At 37.5% G+C, this 21,921-nt stretch overlaps 1 protein-coding gene and 1 pseudogene across 2 annotated transcripts; both read right to left on the reverse strand.

Moving 5' to 3' along the window:
- Positions 1 to 11,231, reverse strand: LOC146489553 (monocarboxylate transporter 6-like). Its single transcript, XM_085110232.1, has 5 exons — positions 10,954 to 11,231; positions 8,088 to 8,674; positions 6,801 to 7,170; positions 5,518 to 5,663; positions 1 to 387 (listed from the first exon to the last, which is right to left on the reverse strand). Exons 1-5 carry the CDS (start codon positions 11,156 to 11,158, stop codon positions 1 to 3), a joined length of 1,695 nt encoding a protein of 564 aa, XP_084966358.1. The 5' UTR covers positions 11,159 to 11,231.
- Positions 11,232 to 14,175: 2,944 nt separating this feature from the next.
- On the reverse strand, positions 14,176 to 20,620 carry LOC146489554 (monocarboxylate transporter 10-like; annotated as a pseudogene). Its single transcript, XR_014864704.1, has 4 exons — positions 20,408 to 20,620; positions 16,755 to 17,345; positions 16,119 to 16,479; positions 14,176 to 14,916 (listed from the first exon to the last, which is right to left on the reverse strand). The product of XR_014864704.1 is annotated as a monocarboxylate transporter 10-like (transcript).
- Between the last annotated feature and the right edge of the window lie 1,301 nt (positions 20,621 to 21,921).

Raw genomic sequence — 21,921 nt, forward strand, 5'->3', positions numbered from 1 at the left:
TCACAAATTGTACCAAGAAAGTATCCTTCTCACTGCCTTCGGGCACATTCCAGATAACGGACGGGACCTGTTTTGCAAATCGATAATTCTGTTTTCAAGCTCCAAAACATGTGCTGTGTCGGCTTTAGTTTCGATGTCTTGCTTCACGTCTGCCAAATCATTCTCTAACGACTGAAGCCCCTCTTTAAGTTCCTTCAAATCAGTGGCTAACGTCGACGCTTTCTGTTCCAACCCTGCGAGCTTATTGCATAATTCTTCATGGCCTCTTTCTTGAGTTGTGTTCATCTCATCAAGCTTCTTTGACGACTTTTCCGGCAAGCATGCAGAATCTCCAGCGCTCATTATTTCTTCTTCACCTTTCTTACTTCTAGTTTTTATGGGCATCACCTGCCAGTAGAACGTTAATTAAACAAAAAAACAAAACAAAAAAAAAAAAAAAAAACAATTTTTTCCACTGTCGAGAGACGGAGCTTGGAAACATGCACGTCCTGCCCGAAGCACGAAGATTTGTTGCAACTGAGCTAAAACCGACAACTCGTCCCAGCCTGCTTTGCAGACCGTGTCCAACCACGACTGCCAGCAATCAGTTTCGCGATGATTATAAAACGATGTGACCGGCCAAATGCCGTTTTCTCTTGCATAGCAATATGTCCAGACAGTTCAAGCAAGTGATTTGCTTTCTCAGGGGAGCAAAAAGTACGAGTACACATTTCTAGTGCTTCAATGTCCTGTCATAATTAAAGTGCGTCAAAAGACAAATGCCAAAAAAATTAGAAAGAAGGAAAGCTCCAGTGCCAATAGAAAGCCTAGTGATTATTTATTATTTTTTTTATATTTTTCAGTTTTAGAAAGGTGCTAAGTAAATATTGAGGAGTATTTTTAAAATCAAAATAGTCACCCAATTTGTATCAGTACAATACGGTTTCTTTTACTGCACGAAAAACTGTCAAACCATGTTTTTTTTATTATTTGATTTTTCCTGAATTAAATAACACTCTTTTGGATCAGACGCTACTATTTTTGGTGGATCAATATAAGGACAAGATCGCGACAACCGTTGCTATTTCTGGTGCACCAGGATGAGGCCAATATCGTGGCATACTTGCAATTGTTTCGTGCGTCATTCGACCATGAAGAACATTCGTAGCGCGATGATTCAGGGGCACCCAACGACAGTTTTCTCTCAGATCCTTTGAAACGCTATTTGAGGCTATGTGGAGTGCCGTTAAAGCTCTGTAGGTTCATTTTAGGCCGGGCTATAATATTTTTATCTGTTCGGGCATTCTAGGGCAACCTGAGTCTTTTCGAAATTACTAGGGCATCTTTGTCCATTTCCCGAAAAGCTTGGGTCTTATTTCCTTTCCGAAAATCTTAGGCCTAGGGCAAACGTCGAATCTAAGTCGCGTCGAATTTATTAAAAATAGGTTCGACAAAGAGTCGACTTAATTCCAATGTGGTAGCAAACGTCGAACCTGCGTAGACCCTAATTCACAAGTTGCACTTCGTGAAACACGATAATAAGCACGTGTCCCCGTGCTATTAGGGACCTTACGAAAACACCACGGCGACGGCGATGACAACGTCACAACACAAAAAGCTTAATGAGCAAAAACAATCGCTCTGCACGTGCGTTTTAAATTTTGGTACATTTCTTTCTCGTCCTCTGCAAAACAACAACGTGAAATGACCAAATTCAAGGTTTTGTTGAGAACGTGAACCCACGGGAGTGAATTTTTTATTCTCTTCCTTTACTTGAACGGTACTCCTTCCAATTTGGTTCCTGGCTAGTTTGTCGTTTGTGTATACAAGTTGAATGAGTTAAAATAATCGCGAAGTAGTACAAATGAAATAAAGTTATACTTTCAAATGACGTTTGCTTTGGCGTCACCGTCTTGCATTCGTAAGGTCCCTATTCACTCGATGTGCGGCTAGTTATTGCTAGGACTTGCTAGCGAAATGCCGAAATACAGTGCTCATCGGGCTTTTCTTTGGCAATTAATTGCGAAAAATAGAAAAAAAAAACACTCAAACACTGAGCATTTATCGCAAATAGGCAATTCGCATTTCAATCATTTATATTTAGTGTCCATGAAACACGAAAAACACATTTCCATCACGCTGTGCGATGTCAGCAATGACTTTCGATAGCTCGCCATTTCTGGTCGCGAAATTGTCTTAAGCTTTGTACAGCGCATGCTCGTCAGGGGGGAAATAGCGTTTGGCAGATGGGGGAGTCGGTATTTTTGTGACTTTTGCGCAGTCCATCACATTTGAATCAATTATTTTGTAATTTGCATGATTTATGAATTGAGTTCAGCGCGTGTTTAGAACGGCGTTTGCTGTAACGCCGAACCACTGTCGCATTATCCGACTTGGCAAGTCGAACTTATTCTGGAGTCGAACCAATTAATTTGAGTCGAACTTAATTGCGGCAAACGTCGCACCATTCATGCACCTATTTCAAAATTAATAGGTTCGACGAATTAAGTTCGACTAAGATTCGACGTTTGCCCCAGGCCTTAGCTGACCTTTTTTCGGTACCCGAAATGACATTTCACTATCAATCCGAAAACCGCCTGTGCTAAATGCTGCTACTCTCTTCAAACCTGTTCGCCTTTTTTGTTTCGAGACAGCCGATTTGCAAATTTGTATAAATGTCAATCATTTTAATTTCACCTTTGTTGCACTTATTTCAACTTTCTGCACTCAATTTCACATTTCTGCACTACATTTAGGATAAATTAAGACGCTCTCCACCAATCACATTGCAGAAATTTTTGTATGTATATTATTACACCCAGATAAAATCGGATCTTGCCAAGATGAAATCTGATCTGGACAATGTTTGTAATAATGTCATATCTACAAAAGAAGGAATAGTTCGCTTTGAGTTTAAATCTGACCTTGCAGACGTCCGCGAGGATTTGAAACTTCTAGAAGTTAAGGCAGAACTAGCTGAGGTGAAATATGAAATTTTTGAATTTAAGAGAAGTTTGGAGGAGAAACTAAATGCTGTACTGGCATATTTAAATAAAAGGATATAAATGGGTAAATATTATGTAGAAATGTTGTATATAATTATCGCTCTTTTTATTAAGTAGAAGGGACAACATCATCATCATCATGATCATCACATCTTTATTTATCCTTGGATTTTAGATTCAATTGTAGAGCTAATATCTCCGAGCATTTACCCACCCAACCATGAGAGCATACACACAAAGACCAGACCACAACACCGGAACCTACCCCTTTTTCTCTCCTCTACGAACAAGGATTGTGGGACAGGACCTCCGGTTTAACGTCTTTATTCGAGAATATTAGAAAGTGTTATAATTACCATTTGCAGATGTCATTACAAAGGAAGCGCTTTCTCCTCAGTTACTTAAAGACCCTGAGTGTTGGTCTGGTCGGGGTTTGAACCCAATCTCCTGCACGGTAGTCCGGTACTTTACCAACTGAGCTAACAGGTTGGCGGTTACATCGACTTACCTTTTTTTTTTTATCAAAAGACTTAGTTTTAAAGCACTTATTATATGAGAGAGAAGATGTCGAGAAAAGAAACGGTGTAATTGTATTTAAAACTTCAAGAACTTAAATGTAGAACGTGTTGCGGTGAAATATTTAATAGACGCTTGTAGGAGAAACTAAAAGCTATCCTGGCAAAGTTAGGCAAAATAGCGAGAAAGGATTAAATATCATGTAGAAAAATTATATTTAAATATTGCTCTTTCTATTAAGAAGATGGGAAGATCGACGTACACCTTTATTCCACTTTATGCATCTATTATAAAATGGATATAACACGTGAGAGACTTCATCTAGAAAAGAAACAATATTTCGGTATTTTTGTACTCTAATTTTTCCCTAATCTGGAAGAATTGCAGTTCGTAGCTTTTATTCTAGATCTAGAACCTACAGAACACGACATGTGTGGAAATTAAAGTAGAAATAAGAGCTCATTTTCTCTCTTCTTCATTACGTCGTGACTACTCACCGATGACGTTTTACACGCGCTCGCGCCTTTTCAACTATCCATGAAACCAATGACAGACTACTTGTAGCATGTTTTTAGGTGCTACTTTTACTTATCTGTTCTACCAACTTTTAACTTTCTTATTGTCTCCAAACTGATAAAATACTTACCACGCAGGAGAGCGAGATCTGCTTAAAATCGTCAAATTGTCAATTAGCCGACCCTCTTGCCCTACATACCTGTGTAGATGCATCAGGCCTGGAGGTGTTTGAGTCACCTTAATTTTCGAAAATTTAAGGTGGCTCTGAACATGCCGATTACAGTTTCATGATAATAATAGGGGTCACGCTGCTTGTTTGACTTAAAGCCAAAATAACGGTTGTTTTTAACAAGTTATGATGTTGCTATGGTAACCTACCATTTAAAACGACCATGGCTTGTTCTTCAATGATTAGGCATTTGTCTTTTACCATTATTGTCATATGAAGTTATGTAAAGTGGTAGTATTGATCCGTCAAAGTATATGCGCTGGAAAGTGCTGGAAACCGGTGACAGCCACTTTAACCTCATTTTATTTTTCCCGTTTTACTCAGTAGATTGACACTTGACCGACACTTTATAGGGTCAGCTGAGTAGCCTAATTTGATTTCCTTGTTTTGGTGATGCTACCGCCAATAACATGATACTTGTTATAGACCTTACTAAAAAAAATACGATGAACGGATTGATCAAGTTAGGAATTCCCGGGACAGAGAACTTCACCTTTTAACTACTTTTTTTACCTCACTAAACAGCAACTACAGAAGAAGCTTTGAACGCGCTGTCACGTAATAGATATAGTGAAGACTTGTTGATAGCCTAACGATGTCTAACTAGTTTGCTGCTCACTAGGTCAGTATCCGCTGAAATATCCGCCTTCACTTTGGTATGATTTACATATGTAGCTTCGGATGAGCAAGGGTTGATGGACCCTTCTTCACAAAATTCCACACTCCCTACTGAAGTGTCAAGAGAGCATAATACAACGAAAGCAATATAACAATTTTAAGGAATATTTCTATCAATTAAAACTTGACAATTTTCGTATGAATTCCTCTAACAAGTGAAAAATAACCAATAATATCGTGCACACAACTCATTGCAGTTTTAACCACAATATAAAACTGACTGAGAAAATAATGGTGAAAAGTAATTTCTTTCGGCACAAAAGCGTATTTTTATGGTTTAACAGTAAAAATACGATGAACGGATTGATCAAGTTGGGAATTCCCGGGACAGCGAAATTCACCTTTTAACTACTTTTTTACTTCACTAAACAGCAACTACAGAAGAAGCTTTGAACGCGCTGTCACGTTATAGATATAGTGAAGAATTTTCGTATGAATTCCTCTAACGAGTGAAAAATAACCAATAATATCGTGCACATAACTCGTTCAGGTTTTAACCACAATATAAAACTGACTGAGAAAATAATAGTGAAAAGTGATTACTTTCGGCACAAAAGCGTATTTTTATGGTTTAACAGTAATGCTCTCTGTTACTACTTCTTCGACATTCTGGGGATGAACTCTTGACTGTTTCTTGTTGATAACTATTAATACCATGGGAATTAGAAATGCTATCAGCAGTGCACCTCCCGTCATGTAGAACGAGTAAACATAGTTTCCTGTCTGATCGGCTATGAGACCTGTAGAAGAAGACCAGGATAATATTTCTATAAGTGACATATTGAAATGTAAGTAATGTTTTTTTTTCTGTATTTGCTGTTGTTGTTGTCTTGACCTACCTCCTAAAATTAAGTATCGATAGTATTATCCGGCTTCCTATTTAGTGTCTCGTTTCATTTTATAGTTGTGGTGCTGGACAGTGCTGTCCACAGTTTAAAGCAAACAAAAAAAAAAAAACATAAAAGTAAACAATAAGCAAGAGACCGCAAAGCAAATGCTGCAAGTATATACGCAGGACCTGTAAAAGATCTAATCAGACAAAAATGTAAATGACTCAAATTTCTGTAAGGCTGATCGGACTTCGTAGAAAACTTAACACGACAGCGACATGAAAGAGACTAAACCGAGAATCAACAAAATGCGGCAACCGTGGACAGCTGTTTCGAGCTGCAAGTATACGCCTTGCGGTCCCTTTCTTAATGTTTACTTTTACGTTTTGGACCGTAGATCGTTTTAGATGCGATATGCTGTACTTCTTTTTAACATGGTTTGGCCATGTACTTGTGAAGAAAAGTTTTGCTTTTCTCAATTAACTAATTGCGACAGCGACATGACATTTCAGTTCTTTTGTTCATTGTTCGTAGTCCCACGCTATAACGTGGACGGATGACTGAATTTGTGCACATCCAAAATCACTACCACGTGCATTTCGTAGACCACTCGACTCGCGTTGCTTGTTGTACTTTTTGCGGTGTTACACTGTGCTGACGAGAGTCAACCAGCTCGAAACAGCTGTCCACGGTTGACGCATTCTGTTGATTCTCGGTTTGGCCTCTATCATGTCACTATCGTGTTAAGTTTTCTACGCAGTCCGATCAGCCTCAGTTGCAGAAATTTGAGTCTCCTTAAAGAACAGTAACCTACGGATGTATCCAAAACTTGGGCTAGGCCATGGACAATGCCATGGTCCGGTTTATGGCCCACCCTATGGTAAGTTACTTTTAATTTGGATCTTCGGTATGTGCTTGACCGCCAAGGTTTGTTCTTTTATTTGCTTTGTTTTGCTGTATTTACCAAGTTACTGACAGCAACTGATTCTTGTCGGAGCAATAAATAAATACATAAAATGAATAATAATAATGGTAACATAAACCTACCAGCAATAGGCCCACCAGCCGTTGCAGCCGTGGCATAAAACACATGGTTGATGGCAAAAGACGCTGTTCTTCTCTTAGCATCGACGCAACTAAGCAAAATATAATTATGCGTTGTTATAAAAACGCCATCGCTTGAGCCATATGCAACACTAAAGGCAATTAATTGCCAATACTTTGCAGAAAATGGAAGCAGAAAGGCGGAAAGGGCAGCTAGCAGCACAGATGCTTGATAAATGTAAACGGGATTAACAGTTTTTTCGGTACACAACTTTCCTGATACCAGCCGTGCAATAGATGAAGAAGTGCCAATCACAGTAAACAAACGAGAGGCCTCGTGTGCCGTGATTCCAATATCTTCAGAGAACGTAACCTAAGGAAAAAAGGTGGATCATATCAGTAGAGATTGTCAAGTCTGAAAATAACATAATCACGGTTGCCTTGAATTTAGTGTTACACATGCTGTGATATGACTTGTGATGGGTTAAAAACAATGACGCCTCTTTTTCAACCAACAAGAAAACAAACTGCAAATTGCTCGCATTCTTGCTTCGAATTTTGATTTCTTTTATTACCCTGTTGTCGTTTGTTTTGATTGGTTGTGGTGATTTTCTCGGTTTAAGGTCTACGTCAATTAGAAACCACTTGAGCATCATTATAGGTATGTTTAAGGACGGTGCCTACTAATACCGAAATATTTTTGTGCGGCTTATGACTATGCGGGAAAAGCAGATCTTAGCAAGGCCTATTGGAATCCAAAAAGGAAATTGGGGGTAACCACGCATTTTTCAGAGACAATTAAGCAGTAATATCTCTAAAAAACGCTCAAATATAAAGCAATGTATGGGATTTTTTCCTTAATTGAAGCTTAATTATCTCTGAAAAATGCATGGTTACCCCCAGTTTTCTTTTGAGATACCAAAAGCATTTGGTAAGTTCTGCTTTCTCCGTATAGTTTTAAACCGCGCAAAAATATTCCTGTATTAGTAGGCACCACCCATAGGAAACCCGAGTATCTCGAGTTGTACAGAACGTATGCGCAGTAACAATAGTAGGCACCGTCCTTAAAGATACATTCAGGAAATTTATTGAGAAATACCTATGCTAAAAGAGTCGAATAAGTTTGGCTGCACTACGATTATGGCTTTAATTTTCTATAGAGCAATACGCTTCATTTTATTTTAGGAGATTTAGCTCGTAGCAAGTAAGTTAACTCTCTTATTCCCTTTCCTGTTACATGGAGATACGTAAATAAGATAAGGGTTACATATAAATAATTCATCGACTAACCAAATTGATGTAAATGATGTACATTCCAAAACTTGCAAACGTTAAAGACGTCACGATAGCAGTGAAAGTAGGAAATGTCCACACGCTGCAGTACAAAGAGATTCCCTTTCTTTCCTTTACTTCATTCTCATTGTTAGTAATGGTAACAACTTGAACTTTGTTTTCCACGTTCGGGTTGAAAGCCAGACTAAGGATGCAGACCAAAGCGAAAGATGCTGTCATTATCCTTAAAGTGCCTCTCCATCCAAACGAGTCCAAAAGTACTTGAAGCAATGGTCCTGAGTAAAGAACACCCAAGCTTGCACCCAATGATACAATACCGGTAGCCATGGACAACTTTTCCTCAAAATATTTTCCTATCACGAGAAAGCAGGAAGTGAATATGAAGCAAGCTCCCAAGCCAAGCACCAAACTGTATGTGACGTACATCGGAGTGAAGCTCTGAAGAAATGACGTCGTCAGCAAACCCGTGATGCATAGCACCCCGCCACAAAAAGTCGCAATTCGACAACCAAAGCGGTCACAGAGATAGCCAGTCAACGGAGTTGCAAACCATAGCATCCCCAAAGAAGCTGAACCGACCAAAGCTGAAAATGAAAACATTGGGAAATGTTGAAATAATGTGCTATTCAGCGAGTGACGCACACATGTTCGAAAAATGAAATCCGAGTTCTCTCAAGAGCCGTTGAACTTATGACCCTTCGACTACTAGTTTGGTGGCGCCACCACTGGCCGGCTACAGGAGACTTGTGCGAGCTAGACCATTACAGCAGGTTCACGTGACAAATATCGTGCATAACGCAAGGACTTGATTAATGAGAGGATGAGAGATTAACGAATGAAGGAAAAGGGAAAGGGAAAACAAAGGTTGGAAAATAAAAGTTGAAAATAGGAGGTCATGACTAGTGGATGAGATTACGTCAGTGGTGATTATCTCAAAGTTTTAAGTAAGGGACAAAAGAGAGCTGTTAACGTAAATATCAATACCAATGGAGATAGAGGTGGTAAGGGTATGCAAGCAATTGGAATTCCTAGTAAGTTACTTAGCTTAACTACTATCACAAGTGGCTGTCTGGCAAGATAGGAAAAAAAAACAAAGTTAAGGTGAGAACGCAAAGGAACAAATGGGGAAAACCTGTCCAGTAAAAGAAAGTTAACTCTTGTAGAAAAAGACGGTTCAAACAACTGCTCTGTGGAAGTTTCAGTTCCCAAGATATAACGATTGGGAACTTTTATAGCGACAATAAAATATTTAACATGGTCTCCCGTCAACCTATTGAGGCCGGGCTTAATTTCGTTCCCGAGCCTGAGGGGGAGGGGGAGGGGCACTCTTCAAGGCCATTGAGGCTACTTAAATGAGACTTGGAGGGTATATAGCGTATGTCCAAAATTGTTTCCTTTGAGGTCCACAAAATGGACTGATGACTGTCAAGTCAATTGTTCTCTTTAGCCTCATACGCGCGCCTTGGGTTCCTGTGAGAAACACATTTTTGTGCTACGTTGGCGATTATTCTAACTCATTCAATTTGTCTGATGTGCTCGAGTTAAGTTGATGTCCGGCAGAGAGCGAAAGAATGAGTCACAGATTTATGCCCACAATCCTTTTAGACCTTGAATAAATGATAAATTCGTCAAGGGCATGAGAAGTTACGCTGTTTTGGCAATCAATTGTTTTGCTGAGTCGATGTCATCGAAATGCAATGCGCTTTTAAAATTTCTGGTGTGAACGGTGTGAAACGGCCTAATATCATGTGAAGTCTAGCCTGATTGGTGGTGTCTCTACACGTGCTATGCAATTTACAAATATTCTTTTTCTTATCTTTTTTAATCGTATTGTCCCTGTGGCATTCAAACAGCGATGTTTTGTTGCTAATTTGTAAATTGAAGAAAAAAAAAAAGGTTTTAACTCTTTTACGTGTCGTCAACGGTTGTGGTCACATTACAGTTGAACTTTAATTACGTAAAGTCAAACTTAACTGTAGTTACGAATATTCTGTTTTATCATTAATAAGGTTAATTAACCAACGCAAAGGTTTTCAAGAACTGACGTTTCCGCAACGTTGGCCAATCGTCAGAGTGAATCCGCCCAGACGCCGGACTGAACAGCAACGCTCGAAAGGGAAGCTCTGGAATCTTTTGACTTTGGCTTAATTCCTAATCAACTCATTTGATAAAACCAAATGTTCGTTTACACTCCACTGACTGACGCAGCGCCACCGTTTCTTTAGAAACTAACCCCCTTATCTTAAAATTTAATGGCGGCCCTTAAACCTGTAAACATTAAAATTAATTGTTCCGTGAATGCTCAACAAATAACGCTTAATCAATTCTGTTGACGCAGAGTTCGTATAATTAATCGCTCCGTAACTGCTAGTGCACATGCAAACTACAATAAGCATGCTTGGAATTGCGTTCGAAATGGTCCTCGTTTCCTAACTAACGCTTAACCCATCCTTAGGTCCTTGTTCCACGAAAATTCAAATAGTGACTTTTAATTACTAATTTCAAAATTGAAAATCAAGGTTTTCGATTTTCATACAAGAACAACATTCATGGAGGTGTGTTGGAAAGTGGTTTCGTACTTGCAGACCACTGCGTTTATTTTGGTCGCATACGACATCGTGAAGTAAACTAAAGTATCTTTAAGAATAGAAACATACAAACACACCCGCCTGTGCCTTCGTATAAATGCTCTTGGATGGACATTTTAGGAAAGATTTAAAAGAAACGTAAGAAGTGAAGTGGAATGTATAAGGAAAACTGGCTCCTTGCAGGCTTGTTATAATGCTTGAGCTACTGGCATTGCAAAAAATAAAAAGGATGTTTTACAATTTACAAGTCGTTAGGAGAAAAACTTCTTACAAACCTGTTCTTTCTCTTGTTTCACCAAAATATTTCATCAACTCGGGAAACAGAACTCCAAAGCTGAGCGCAAAACCAAGGTTGATAGCATTACAAACGGCTGATGAAATACATACCACCCAGGAGAAGATGCTGTCTTTGTAACGTTTGCCTGTGAAAAGCCTCTTTATTTTACCAAAGGTCCCCTCAGGATTCCGTTTAATATCCATTTGCTAAGACTGAATAAGTTTCAACCAACGTTACAAGAAAAGACGGTTGGTATCGATCACCGGAAGATCACAACACGATTGCGTAGAGTACATTTAAGTGCCCACACAGTACAGCAGGTTAAATTAAAAATCTTGCCAATAATTTTCCCATGCCTGGCTGGCCAAGATATCGATAAATTATTAATTTTACACTGAACTTGATGCCCATTAGACCAGAAAAAAAAAGGTTGAAGGAATGCAGCGTTTCCTGTCGTGTGGTTCGGAATTTTTCAAAGACGGCCAAGATATAATAAAACTGATCGACAGAAGATTAATAACATAAAACAGTGAAGAACAATAAAGTGTTCTTTACTTATAATTACTATTAAGCAGACAGTATGCAATGTATTCAATTTCTGTTTCCTTGGTTACTGTAAACAATAAGTCTATATTAAGCAGAGTACCTCCCATAACCCGAAGCCGACACCTAAAACGTTGCTTATATCGTCATTTCTATTCTCAAAAATCATTTATTAAGCGGGCACATACCGTGGATTTTAATCAGCCAAATTAAACAACATGAAATCTGTTGAATCTCACGCCTGAAGGATTTGATCTGTGAATTATTTTATTGAACAAATTTGAAAAAAATAATAAAATTTTCTTTCGCTGACGACAGTAATTCAGGATCAATGCCAACACTTAAGGAATATGTTTATGTCGATTGTAAACGGGAAACCACAGCATGTGAATACGGGCACGTGAAAATCATAAGAGAGATTCAGACTCATGTTTACAGCAAATGGCGAACGTAAGATTCACTTTTGTGTGAATAGTGCAAAATAATTTTAGTCTTTGTGTGCAAACCCATGCAAAACTACTCACTTTTGCCGTGAAACAAGAAAAAGCAAACTGCAAATAGAGGATAAACATGGTCACGTGGTCATTTCTTGCCGTTTGCATTTTTGTGTAAAAGTTATTCTAAATCTCCCTAATGTCCGAATTCCTGTTTCACGTACAAATGCAACCGTTACACATGTCTACAGGACACACCATCTAAATTGAGTTGTGTTTTTTAGTAGAAAGAGAAACCTATCTTAAGCGGACGCGCACACCTAAAACGTTGCTAATATCGTCATTTATATTATAAACAATCATTGAGCGTGCGAGTTTTACGAGCGAAAATAAACCGCCTGATAATTTGTTGAACTCCATGCCTGAAAGATTCGATCTGTGGATTATTATACTGGATTCAAGACTGAAAAACAAAATTCTTTCGCTGACGAAATTGATTCGGGATCAATGCCAACAAGGAAAGCGTATATTTATGACGTTTGTAAACGGGAAACCACAGCATGACCTGGCAACCTTGGTTACTATAGCTGTGAAACCGAACGCGTGAAAATCATTGTCAGACTTCCTGACTCACGTGCAAATGCAACTGTTCACCCGGTGTACAGGACACAGTATCCTAATACAGTTGTGTTTGTCAGTAGAAATTAACTTTTTGGGGAACTTTCTCTGCAAACTGTATCTACGGTAAGTCAAGTACGTACGATCAGTTTATCACTTTTAACAATACAAACAGATAGTGAGCAAATTAGCGAATCACCAACAACTGAGCTTTAATTAACTAAAAATAATCTGACTTCCTGTCACGTACAACGGTGCATACTTTTCAAAGTGCTTAATAGATTATTATTGTGGTAATATGCACACTATTTTACACTTATAATCCTTTCTCAAAAGTGTTGTACTAGATACAAATTGGATGACTATTTTGATGAAATATTTTTCAATATTTTTTCGCAACTAACTTTCTAACACTGACCAATTCAATTGAAAAAATATTCAACTAGGCTTTTGTTGCCACTGGAGTTGTCCTTTTTTATCTATCCCTTGTCTTCAGACGTAATTTAATTATGGCAAGACAATGAACGGTAGAAGAATGTTCTCGTACTTTTTGCTCCCTGATAAAGCAAACTTACATGTTTGAACTATCAGGACATATGGCTATGCAACTGAAAGCTGCATTTAAGCGTAAATTTTGGCCGGTCAAATCATTCTATAATCATGGCGCTATAAATGTTTCAGTTCTTCAGACTGTCGCCTAAACGCTGGCCAAGCGTGTGTCCATTGATTTTCTGTGAATTGGATTTTTTTTTATAACTTTTAAATAGTTTGGAATATGTTGATGAAGATGTTGTTTTTTATTATTTTTATTATTACTATGACATTCGTTTTTTGTTAAAAAACTTTTTGCTTGTCTCGATATATTTTATAATAATAATAATAATAATAATAATAATAATAATAATAATAATAATAATAGACAAAAACAAACAAAAAAATGGAAAAGATAACAAAAGAAAAGAAAAACGGCAATCCACAAACAAACAACAACAAAGAGAAATGTATAATAAAGGTCTACAAAACGATGAATGGATCGATCGAGTTGGGAATTAAGTAGTTACTGCAGGAGTTACTGTATTAAGACAGCAACAGGAACTAGACAGAGGACTTCACATTTTAATCACTTTTATTACTTTACTCAACAGCAACTACACCAGAAGCTTTGAACATGCTGTCACACTATATTTACATACATAGCAAGGATTTGTTGACAGCTTATCGATGACAAACTAATACACTTCGCAGTACGTCAGTAGACGCTGAAATCCGCCTTCGCTTTGGTATGAATTGCATGTATACTTTCGTTATAGCTTCGGCTGAGCAAGGCTTGATTGACCCTTCTCCACAAAATTTCAAAAAAAAATATAAAAATTGAAAGGAACATTTCTATCGATTGAAACTTGACAATAAAACTACGAAAGTAAATAAAAACAACTTATCACTTATCGTGTTTACAAGATTCAGAGATTTAATTAATTAGAGCATAGAGGTATGCATACTAAAATCACCTTTAAAATTAAGAACGCTTGCTATTTCTATTATTTAAGTTCCAGAGGTTAAAAGTGATCGATTTAAAATAGAAACATCGACACACCAAGACGATAAAAAATAAATAAATAAAAAAATACAGGTTATTTCTGGGAATTACTAAACACGAAAGGTTAACTGAAGGTCACTAACGTCAGGAAATACGTAACGGCCTGATGTAAAGAAGCGTTTGTTATTTTGGAAACAAACAACTTTGCCACATTTGATAAAACTGTCCAAAACTGAACCCTTGCTTCATGTCGAATTCACACCTGGACAAATCAACGTTTCATCAACGCCACAAAAATTAGGCACTACATCGAGATATAATATAAACTGATGTAGACTTGGCTAAAATCACCTGATAGTTTCGTTCTTAAATCTGTTTAAAATGGGAAACACATGAGCTAATTCCTGTGAGGACTTTTGTTAGAAAAATATGTTAAGTTTGTCAGAAGTTCACATGACAACTTTTATTTGAAACCCCCTAACTTGACAAAAAAAGAAGACAATTATCTACAACTCATTTTTATTTTAAACAGGCATTTTGTGATAACAGCAACTGATCATGATGGAACATTCTGTTAAACTGAGTAACTCAAATAAAGAGCAAACTAAGAGAAGAATGCCCAAAACTTTACTTTAGGCAAAAATATCGTTTTTCTATGGTTTAACAGTAACGTTCTCTGTTACTACTTCTTCGACATTCTGGGGGTGAACTCTCGACCGCTTCTTGTTGATAACTATTAATACCATGGGAATTAGAAATGCTGTCAATAGCACACCTCCCGTCATGTAGAACGAATAGACATAGTTTCCCGTCTGATCGGCCATCAGACCTGTAAAAGAAGACGAGGATAAATGTCTATAAGTGACATTGAAATGCAAGTAATGTTTTTTTTTCTGTATTCGCTGTTGTTGATGTCGTTGACCTTCCTCCTTTAAATTAGGTATCGATAGTATTAGCTGGCTCAGCTAGTATACCGTTTCATTTGAGAGTGCTGGTGTTAGGATTGCCTTGGCGTTTAGTTCTACAAATAATTCTCGAATAACTTGAGTTCGAGTAAAATGTAGTAGCACATGAATGATTCACTGGAAAAAGGAGGTGTAAAACAGTTACTCTTTGTAGTAAAGACAACTTCGTACTTTGGTTTTGATAAGCCTGGAATAAAAAGTCACACTTCTTTCCCTATTCCAGTACTTTGAAGAGTCTTAGAAACGCTTCATACAGAATTTTAAATAAGAAAAGTCCTCCCCTTGGTCATATTTTCTTTCACAAAACTATTAACAGCTAAAAAAATATATTATATTCATAATAATTCCACTGACTTGCTGGTCTTTCTTTTTTAGAACAAGCTAAACGATAACTACCACTCGTACAAAGTTAGGTCGCATTACTTTGCCGCGAAAATTTGATTGGATAAAAACAGAGCTAAACTGAAATAGAATACTAACAATGCAATACAATAATTTTGTTAATAGTTTTGTTAAGTTTGTTAAGTAGTTTCGTCATGTGAAAATGAGGCTTTGCTGTTAAAAAGAAATTAAAGAGAAGCATGTTTCTTTTTTTTCGGTCAGCAAGTTCTTCAAGCAGCTCAAAATTAATCTTGGAAATCCCAAAGCTTTCTTTATCTCTCCAAAAGGAAAAAAAAAATGAGCAATGAAAAAACTGAACGTTTGAAATACATGATACGCTGCTCACTTGTCACTTATGATTTTGCCACCAAGCCAGATTTCGATGTCCCATAAGTCAACTGACTACTAAAATAACTGAAACGACGTCTCAACAGACGATGGTTAAAGAGCAGGAACCTACGGGTGTATTCAAATCTTTAATCTTTTTACTTGCTTTGTTTTGCTGCTTTTATGAAGTTATTCAGAACAACTGATTCTTATCGGAGCCAAAAAGAAAAAAAAAAGAAAAAGAAAAACAAACAAACAAAACAAAACAAACAAAAACAAAAAAGTTTCCGTGAGCCATGGCCTGGACAAATTTATGGGCCACGCCCTATTCTAAGTTTTGTATACACCCATAACCTACCAGCAACAGGCCCACCAGCCGTTGCAGCCATGGCATTGTTGATGGCAAAAGACGCTGTTCTTCTCTTAACATCGACGCAACTAAGCAAAATATAATTCTGCGTTGTTGCAAAAACGCCATCGCTCAGACCATATGCAACACTGAAGGCAATCAAGTGCCAGTACTTTGCAGAAAATGGCAACAGAAATACGAAGAGGGCAGCTAACAGCACCGATGCTTGATAAATGTAAACGGAATTTACACTTTTCTCGTTACATAACTTTCCTGATACCAGCCATGCGATAGATGAAGCAATGCCAATCAAAGTAAACAAGCGAGAGGCTTCCTGTGCCGTGATTCCAATATCTTCAGAGAACTTAACCTGAGGGAAAAAAAGTAGAATAGTATCACTAAAGATTATCGTCTTGAAAATAACGTAATCATGTTACTTTGAACTTAGTGTTAAATATGCTATGAAATGATGTGTGATGGGATAAAAACAACGACGTCTCTTTTTCAACCAACAATACAGTGATTATTTCGGTTTAAGGTTTCGAGATGAAATTATTCTAACTCGTCGCAAGTAAGTTAACTCTCTCATTCCCTTTCCTGTAACACAGAGAGCTAAATAAGATTAAGGTTCATTTATCGACTAACCAGATTGATGTAAATGATATACATCCCAAAACTTGCAAATGTTAAGGAAGTCACGATAGCAGTGAAAGTAGGAAATGTCCACACGCTGCAGTACAAAGAGATTCCCTTTCTTTCCTTTACTTCATTCCCATTGTTTGTTATTGTCTCAACTTGAACTATGTTTTCCACGTTCGGGTTGAAAGCCAGGCTGGGGATGGAAACCAAAGCGAAAGATGCTGTCATTATCCTTAAAGTGCCTCTCCATCCAAACGAGTCCAAAAGTACTTGAAGCAATGGCCCTGTGTAAAGAACACCCAAGCTTCCACCCAATGCTACAACACCAGTAGCCATGGGCAACTTTTCTTGAAAATGTTGTCCAATTACAAGATAGCAAGAATTCAGGATTAAACAAGCTCCTAAACCGAGCACAAGACTGTAAGTGAAGTACATGGGAGTGAGGCTCTGAAGAAATGACGTCGATATCAAACCCGTGATGCATAGCACCCCTCCGAGAAAGGTCGCAATTCGACAACCAAAGCGATCGCCGGCATAGATAGCCAACCAGCGGACTTGCAAACCAAAGCATCCCCAAGGTTGCTGAACCAACCAAAGCTGAAATGAAGACATGGGGAATTTTGAAAATGAGCTGTTATTTATGCAGTCGGTGACACACACATATTCGGAAAATGAAATCCGTGTTCTGCCAAGAGCAGGCTGAAAGTTAAGTACATGGGAGTGAGGCTCTGAGGAAATGACGTTGATAACACAAGCTTTAGATCACTAGTTTAGAGGCGCCATTACCGAGCTGAAGGAGACTTCTGTGAACTAGGCCATTAAAATAAGTTCACGTGACAAACGTCCGGCATAATGGAAGGACGTGAATGCCGATAAAGAGAGTAGTGGAGATTAATTAATGAAGGGAACGGGGAATAAATATTGGAAAACAAAAGTTGGAAATGGGAGTTCATGACTAGTGGATGAGATTAGAGAATATTTACGTCAGTGGTGTTTATCCCCAAGTTTTCAGTAGGTGACAATAGAGAGTTGTTGTTATAAATATCAATACCAGTAGAGATAGAGGCAGGAAAGGTATGCAATCGATGAGAATTCCTAAGTCACTCAACTTATCAACTATCACGGAATTGGCTGTCTGGGCAGATAGTGAAAACAAGCTTAAGTGAGTACGCAAAGGATCAAATGAAGACGACAACCACTAAAAGAAAGTTGTCTTGCCTTGTTGAAATTTTAGACTATGAATAGAAAACGACGGTCCAAACAAATTATCAGTAGGGGTTACGGTTCCCAAGAGATAACGATTAGGAACTTTTCATCGCGACAATCACTGGGTGAAAAATTAGATTTGATTCGAGATGAATGCCGTGTAAATATGATTCAAATAGGACATGTGACAAATATGACAAACGTGGTGTATGTCTAAAACAAATATCACATTTGTTCCGTTTAAATACAGACAAAGGTGTTTAAAGATGACCTTTGCATTTTTGATGTGGGCAAATGTGGATCTTATGTCATCTTCAAACTAGGGGAATACACATTTGGCTTTGTCTGAAATACTTTTCTTGTCAAAATTCTGCAATTTCTTGATTCTGTATGTGCCTTAGCGTGTAGTAAGGTATTTAACTTATCAAAATTATTTTTGATTCATATTAATAATTGTATTTGCATGATAAGTAGCAGATTTGAAAGACTAGTCAAACAGAAATTCCACTCATGAACGTACAAGGTTGAAAAATGTTTTATTATAAATCCTGCATTTTTTTTACAATACTTTAAAAACGTTGCTTCAAAATATTTTTAACTAACAATTAGAGTTCGTAAAAGTGTTGTAAACTATAATAAATGAAAATTTCAGCTTAACTTTAACTCTATCTAGCTAGCTAGTTTAAACATGTCGAAAACATAAAATCAATAAAGGAAAGTGGTTTTATATGCTACTTGCAATTGAAGCCACAACAGTTAATTAGAACTCTAATGATGAAACCTTACTCGATTTCACACACATTTCAACTAATTTTCCACCAGTAACCAAGTCTTCCTTTTTTTTTTTTTCAAAACAAATTAAAAAGTTGGTTATCAACAAAACCAACTACAATCTTAAATCATGATCCCCCAGGCTGGGCTTATTTTCGTTTTCGAGCCTGAAGGGGTGGGGGGCAGTCTTCAAGGCCATTGATTCTTCTTAAATGAGACTTGGAGGGTATACGTCCAAAACCGTTTCCTTTGAGGTCCACAAAGTGGACTGATGACGTCACGTCATGTGATTGTCAAGTTTTCCCTAGCCTCCCTCATACGCGCGCCTTGGGTTTTTGTGAGAAACGCTCTTTTCTCTTACGTTTGTGATTATTCCAATTCATTCAATTTGTCTAATGTAGCCGAGCTACATTGATGCAAAGAGAGCTAAAGAACAAATTACCAATTTATGCCCGCAATCCTTTTAAAAACCTTAAATAAATGATAAATTAGTCAAGGGCATGAAAAGTTACGCTGTTTTGCAAATCAATATTTTTGCTGAGTCAATATCATCGTTGTGCAAAATTTTTGGTTTCGACGGTGTTAGCCTGGCTAGTGGAGCCTATACACGTACTATGCAAATTAAAAAATATTTTTTTCATTATGTTTCTTAATCTTATTTTCCTTGTGGCATTCAAACAGCGACTTTTTGTTGCTTATTTGAAAATAAAAAAAATGGTTTTAGCTCTTTTACATGCATGTAGTCAATGATCGTGGTCACACCACAGTTGATCTTTAATTGCGTAAAGTCAAACTTAACTGTAGTTACGAATATTGTTTTATCAACTGAGCTAATAACGTTATTTTACCAACGCAAAGGTATTCAAGAAGTGAAATTTCGAAACGATTAGCCAATTGTCAGAGCGAATCCCCCCAGACGACTGAAGAGCTAACTCTCGAAACGTCAGCTCTGGAATCTCGTTACTGTGGCTAAATTCCCAATCAACTCATGATCAGTTGATAAAACCAAATGTTCGTTTCCATTCCACTCACTGACGCAGCGCCACCGTTTCTTCCGAAAGTAACCCCTTTATCTATAAAGTTAATGGCGGCCCCAATTAAGCCTGCATAAAATCATTAGTCCGTGAACGCACATCGAATAACGATAATCAGTTCTGTTGAGTCAGCGTTTGTTTAACGGCCTCGTAACTGCTAGTGCACATGCAAGTTTGGAATTGCCTTCGGGTTGACCCTCGTTTCCTAACTAACACTTATCTCATGCATAGGTCCTTGTCCCACGAAGATTCAAATAGTGACTTTTAATTACTAATTTCTAAATTGAAAATCCCGGTTTTTCGATTTTCATACAAGAAGAACATTAATGATCAATGGACGTGTGTTGGAAAGTGGTTTCGTACTTGCAGACCACTGCGTTTATTTTGGTCGCATTCGACATCGTGAAGTAAACTTAAGTATCTTTAAGAATAGAAACATACAAACAAACCCCCCTGCGCCTTCTTATAAATGCTCTTAGATGGACGTTTTAGGAAAGATTTAAAAGAAACGTAAGAAGCGAAGTGAAATTAATGTTTAAGGAAACCTGGCTCCGCATAGGCTTGCCATAATGCACGAGCTATTGTTATTGCAAAAAGATGGATGTTTAAAACATTTACAACTCGTTGGGAGAAAAACATCTAACCAACCTGTTCTTTCTCTTGTCTCATCAAAATATTTCATCAACTCGGGAAACAGAACTCCAAAGCTGAGCGCAAAACCAAGGTTGATAGCATTACAAACGGCTGATGAAATACATACCACCCAGGAGAAGGAGCTGTCTTTGTAACGTTTCCCTATGAAAAGCCTCTTTATTTTACCAAAGGTCCCCTCAGGATTCGGTTTTATATCCATTTGCCAAGTCTGAATCAGCTTCAACAAACGTTACAAGAAAAGTACGGTTGGAAGCGATCACCGGATGATCACAACACGACTACGTAGAGTAATGTTTAAGTGCCCAGGCGGTACAGCAGGTTAAATTAAAAATCTTGCCAGTATTTTTTCCATGCCTCCTGGCTAGGATAAATAATTAATTTTACACTGAACTTGATGTCCATTAGACCAGAAAACAAAAGGTTGAAGGAAAGCAGCGTTTCCTGTCGTTCGCTTGAACTTTGCAAAGAGTAAGAATCTAGATCTGTAGCTAATTATGTGCCATAAAAATTAACCTTTATGGCCAAGATATAAAATCGATAGAAGATTAATAACATAAAACAGTGAAGAATAATAAAGTGCTCTTCACTTAAATTACCATTAAGCAGACAGTATATATGCAATATACTAAAGTGTGTTCCCTTGGTTACTGTACACAAAATCTGTATTAAGCAGATACCTGACTTAGAGACACGCCAAAACCTAAAAAGTTGCTAGTATAGACATTTCTATTCTCAAAAATCATTTCAGATTAAGCGGGGACATACCCTTGGATTTTTAACAGCCAAACTAAAAAACATGAAATCCGTTGAATTTCCCGCCTGGAGGATTCGATGTGTGAATTATTTTATTAAACAAAATTAAAAAAAATAATAATAAAATTTTCTTTCGCTGACGACAGTAACTCGGGATCAATGCCAACACTTAAGGAGTATGTTTATGTCGATTGCAAACGGGAAAAAAAAGCATGTGAATACGAACACGTGAAAATCATTAGAAAGATTCAGAATCACATTTACAGCAAACGGCGAAGGTAAGATTCACTTTTATGTTTTCTTGAAGAAATAAGTATATGGATGTGAATAGTGCAAAATAATTTTGGTCTTTGTGTGCAGACCCAAAACTACTCATTTTTGCCGTGAAACATGAAGAAAAAGCAAACTGCAAATAGAGGATAAACATGGTCACGTGGTCATTTCTGCCGTTTGCATTTTGGTGTTAAGGTATTCTAAATCTCTCTAATGTTAGACTTCCTGTTTCACGTACAAATGCAACCGTTATACATGTCTACAGGACACACTATCTTAATTGAATTATGTTTTTTAGTAGAAAGAGATACCCATCTTAAGCTGACGCAAGCACCTAAAACGTTGCTAATATCGTCATTTATATTCTCAACAATCATTAAGCGTGCGAGTTTTACCAGTAAAAATGAACTACATCAATCTTTTGAACTCCATGCCTGAAAGATTCGATCTGTGGATTATTTTAACGGATTCAAGAAAAAAAC

Source organism: Pavona decussata, unplaced genomic scaffold, assembly GCF_977016875.1.
Source record: "Pavona decussata unplaced genomic scaffold, jaPavDecu1.1 SCAFFOLD_6, whole genome shotgun sequence".
Classification (NCBI taxonomy): domain Eukaryota; kingdom Metazoa; phylum Cnidaria; class Anthozoa; order Scleractinia; family Agariciidae; genus Pavona; species Pavona decussata.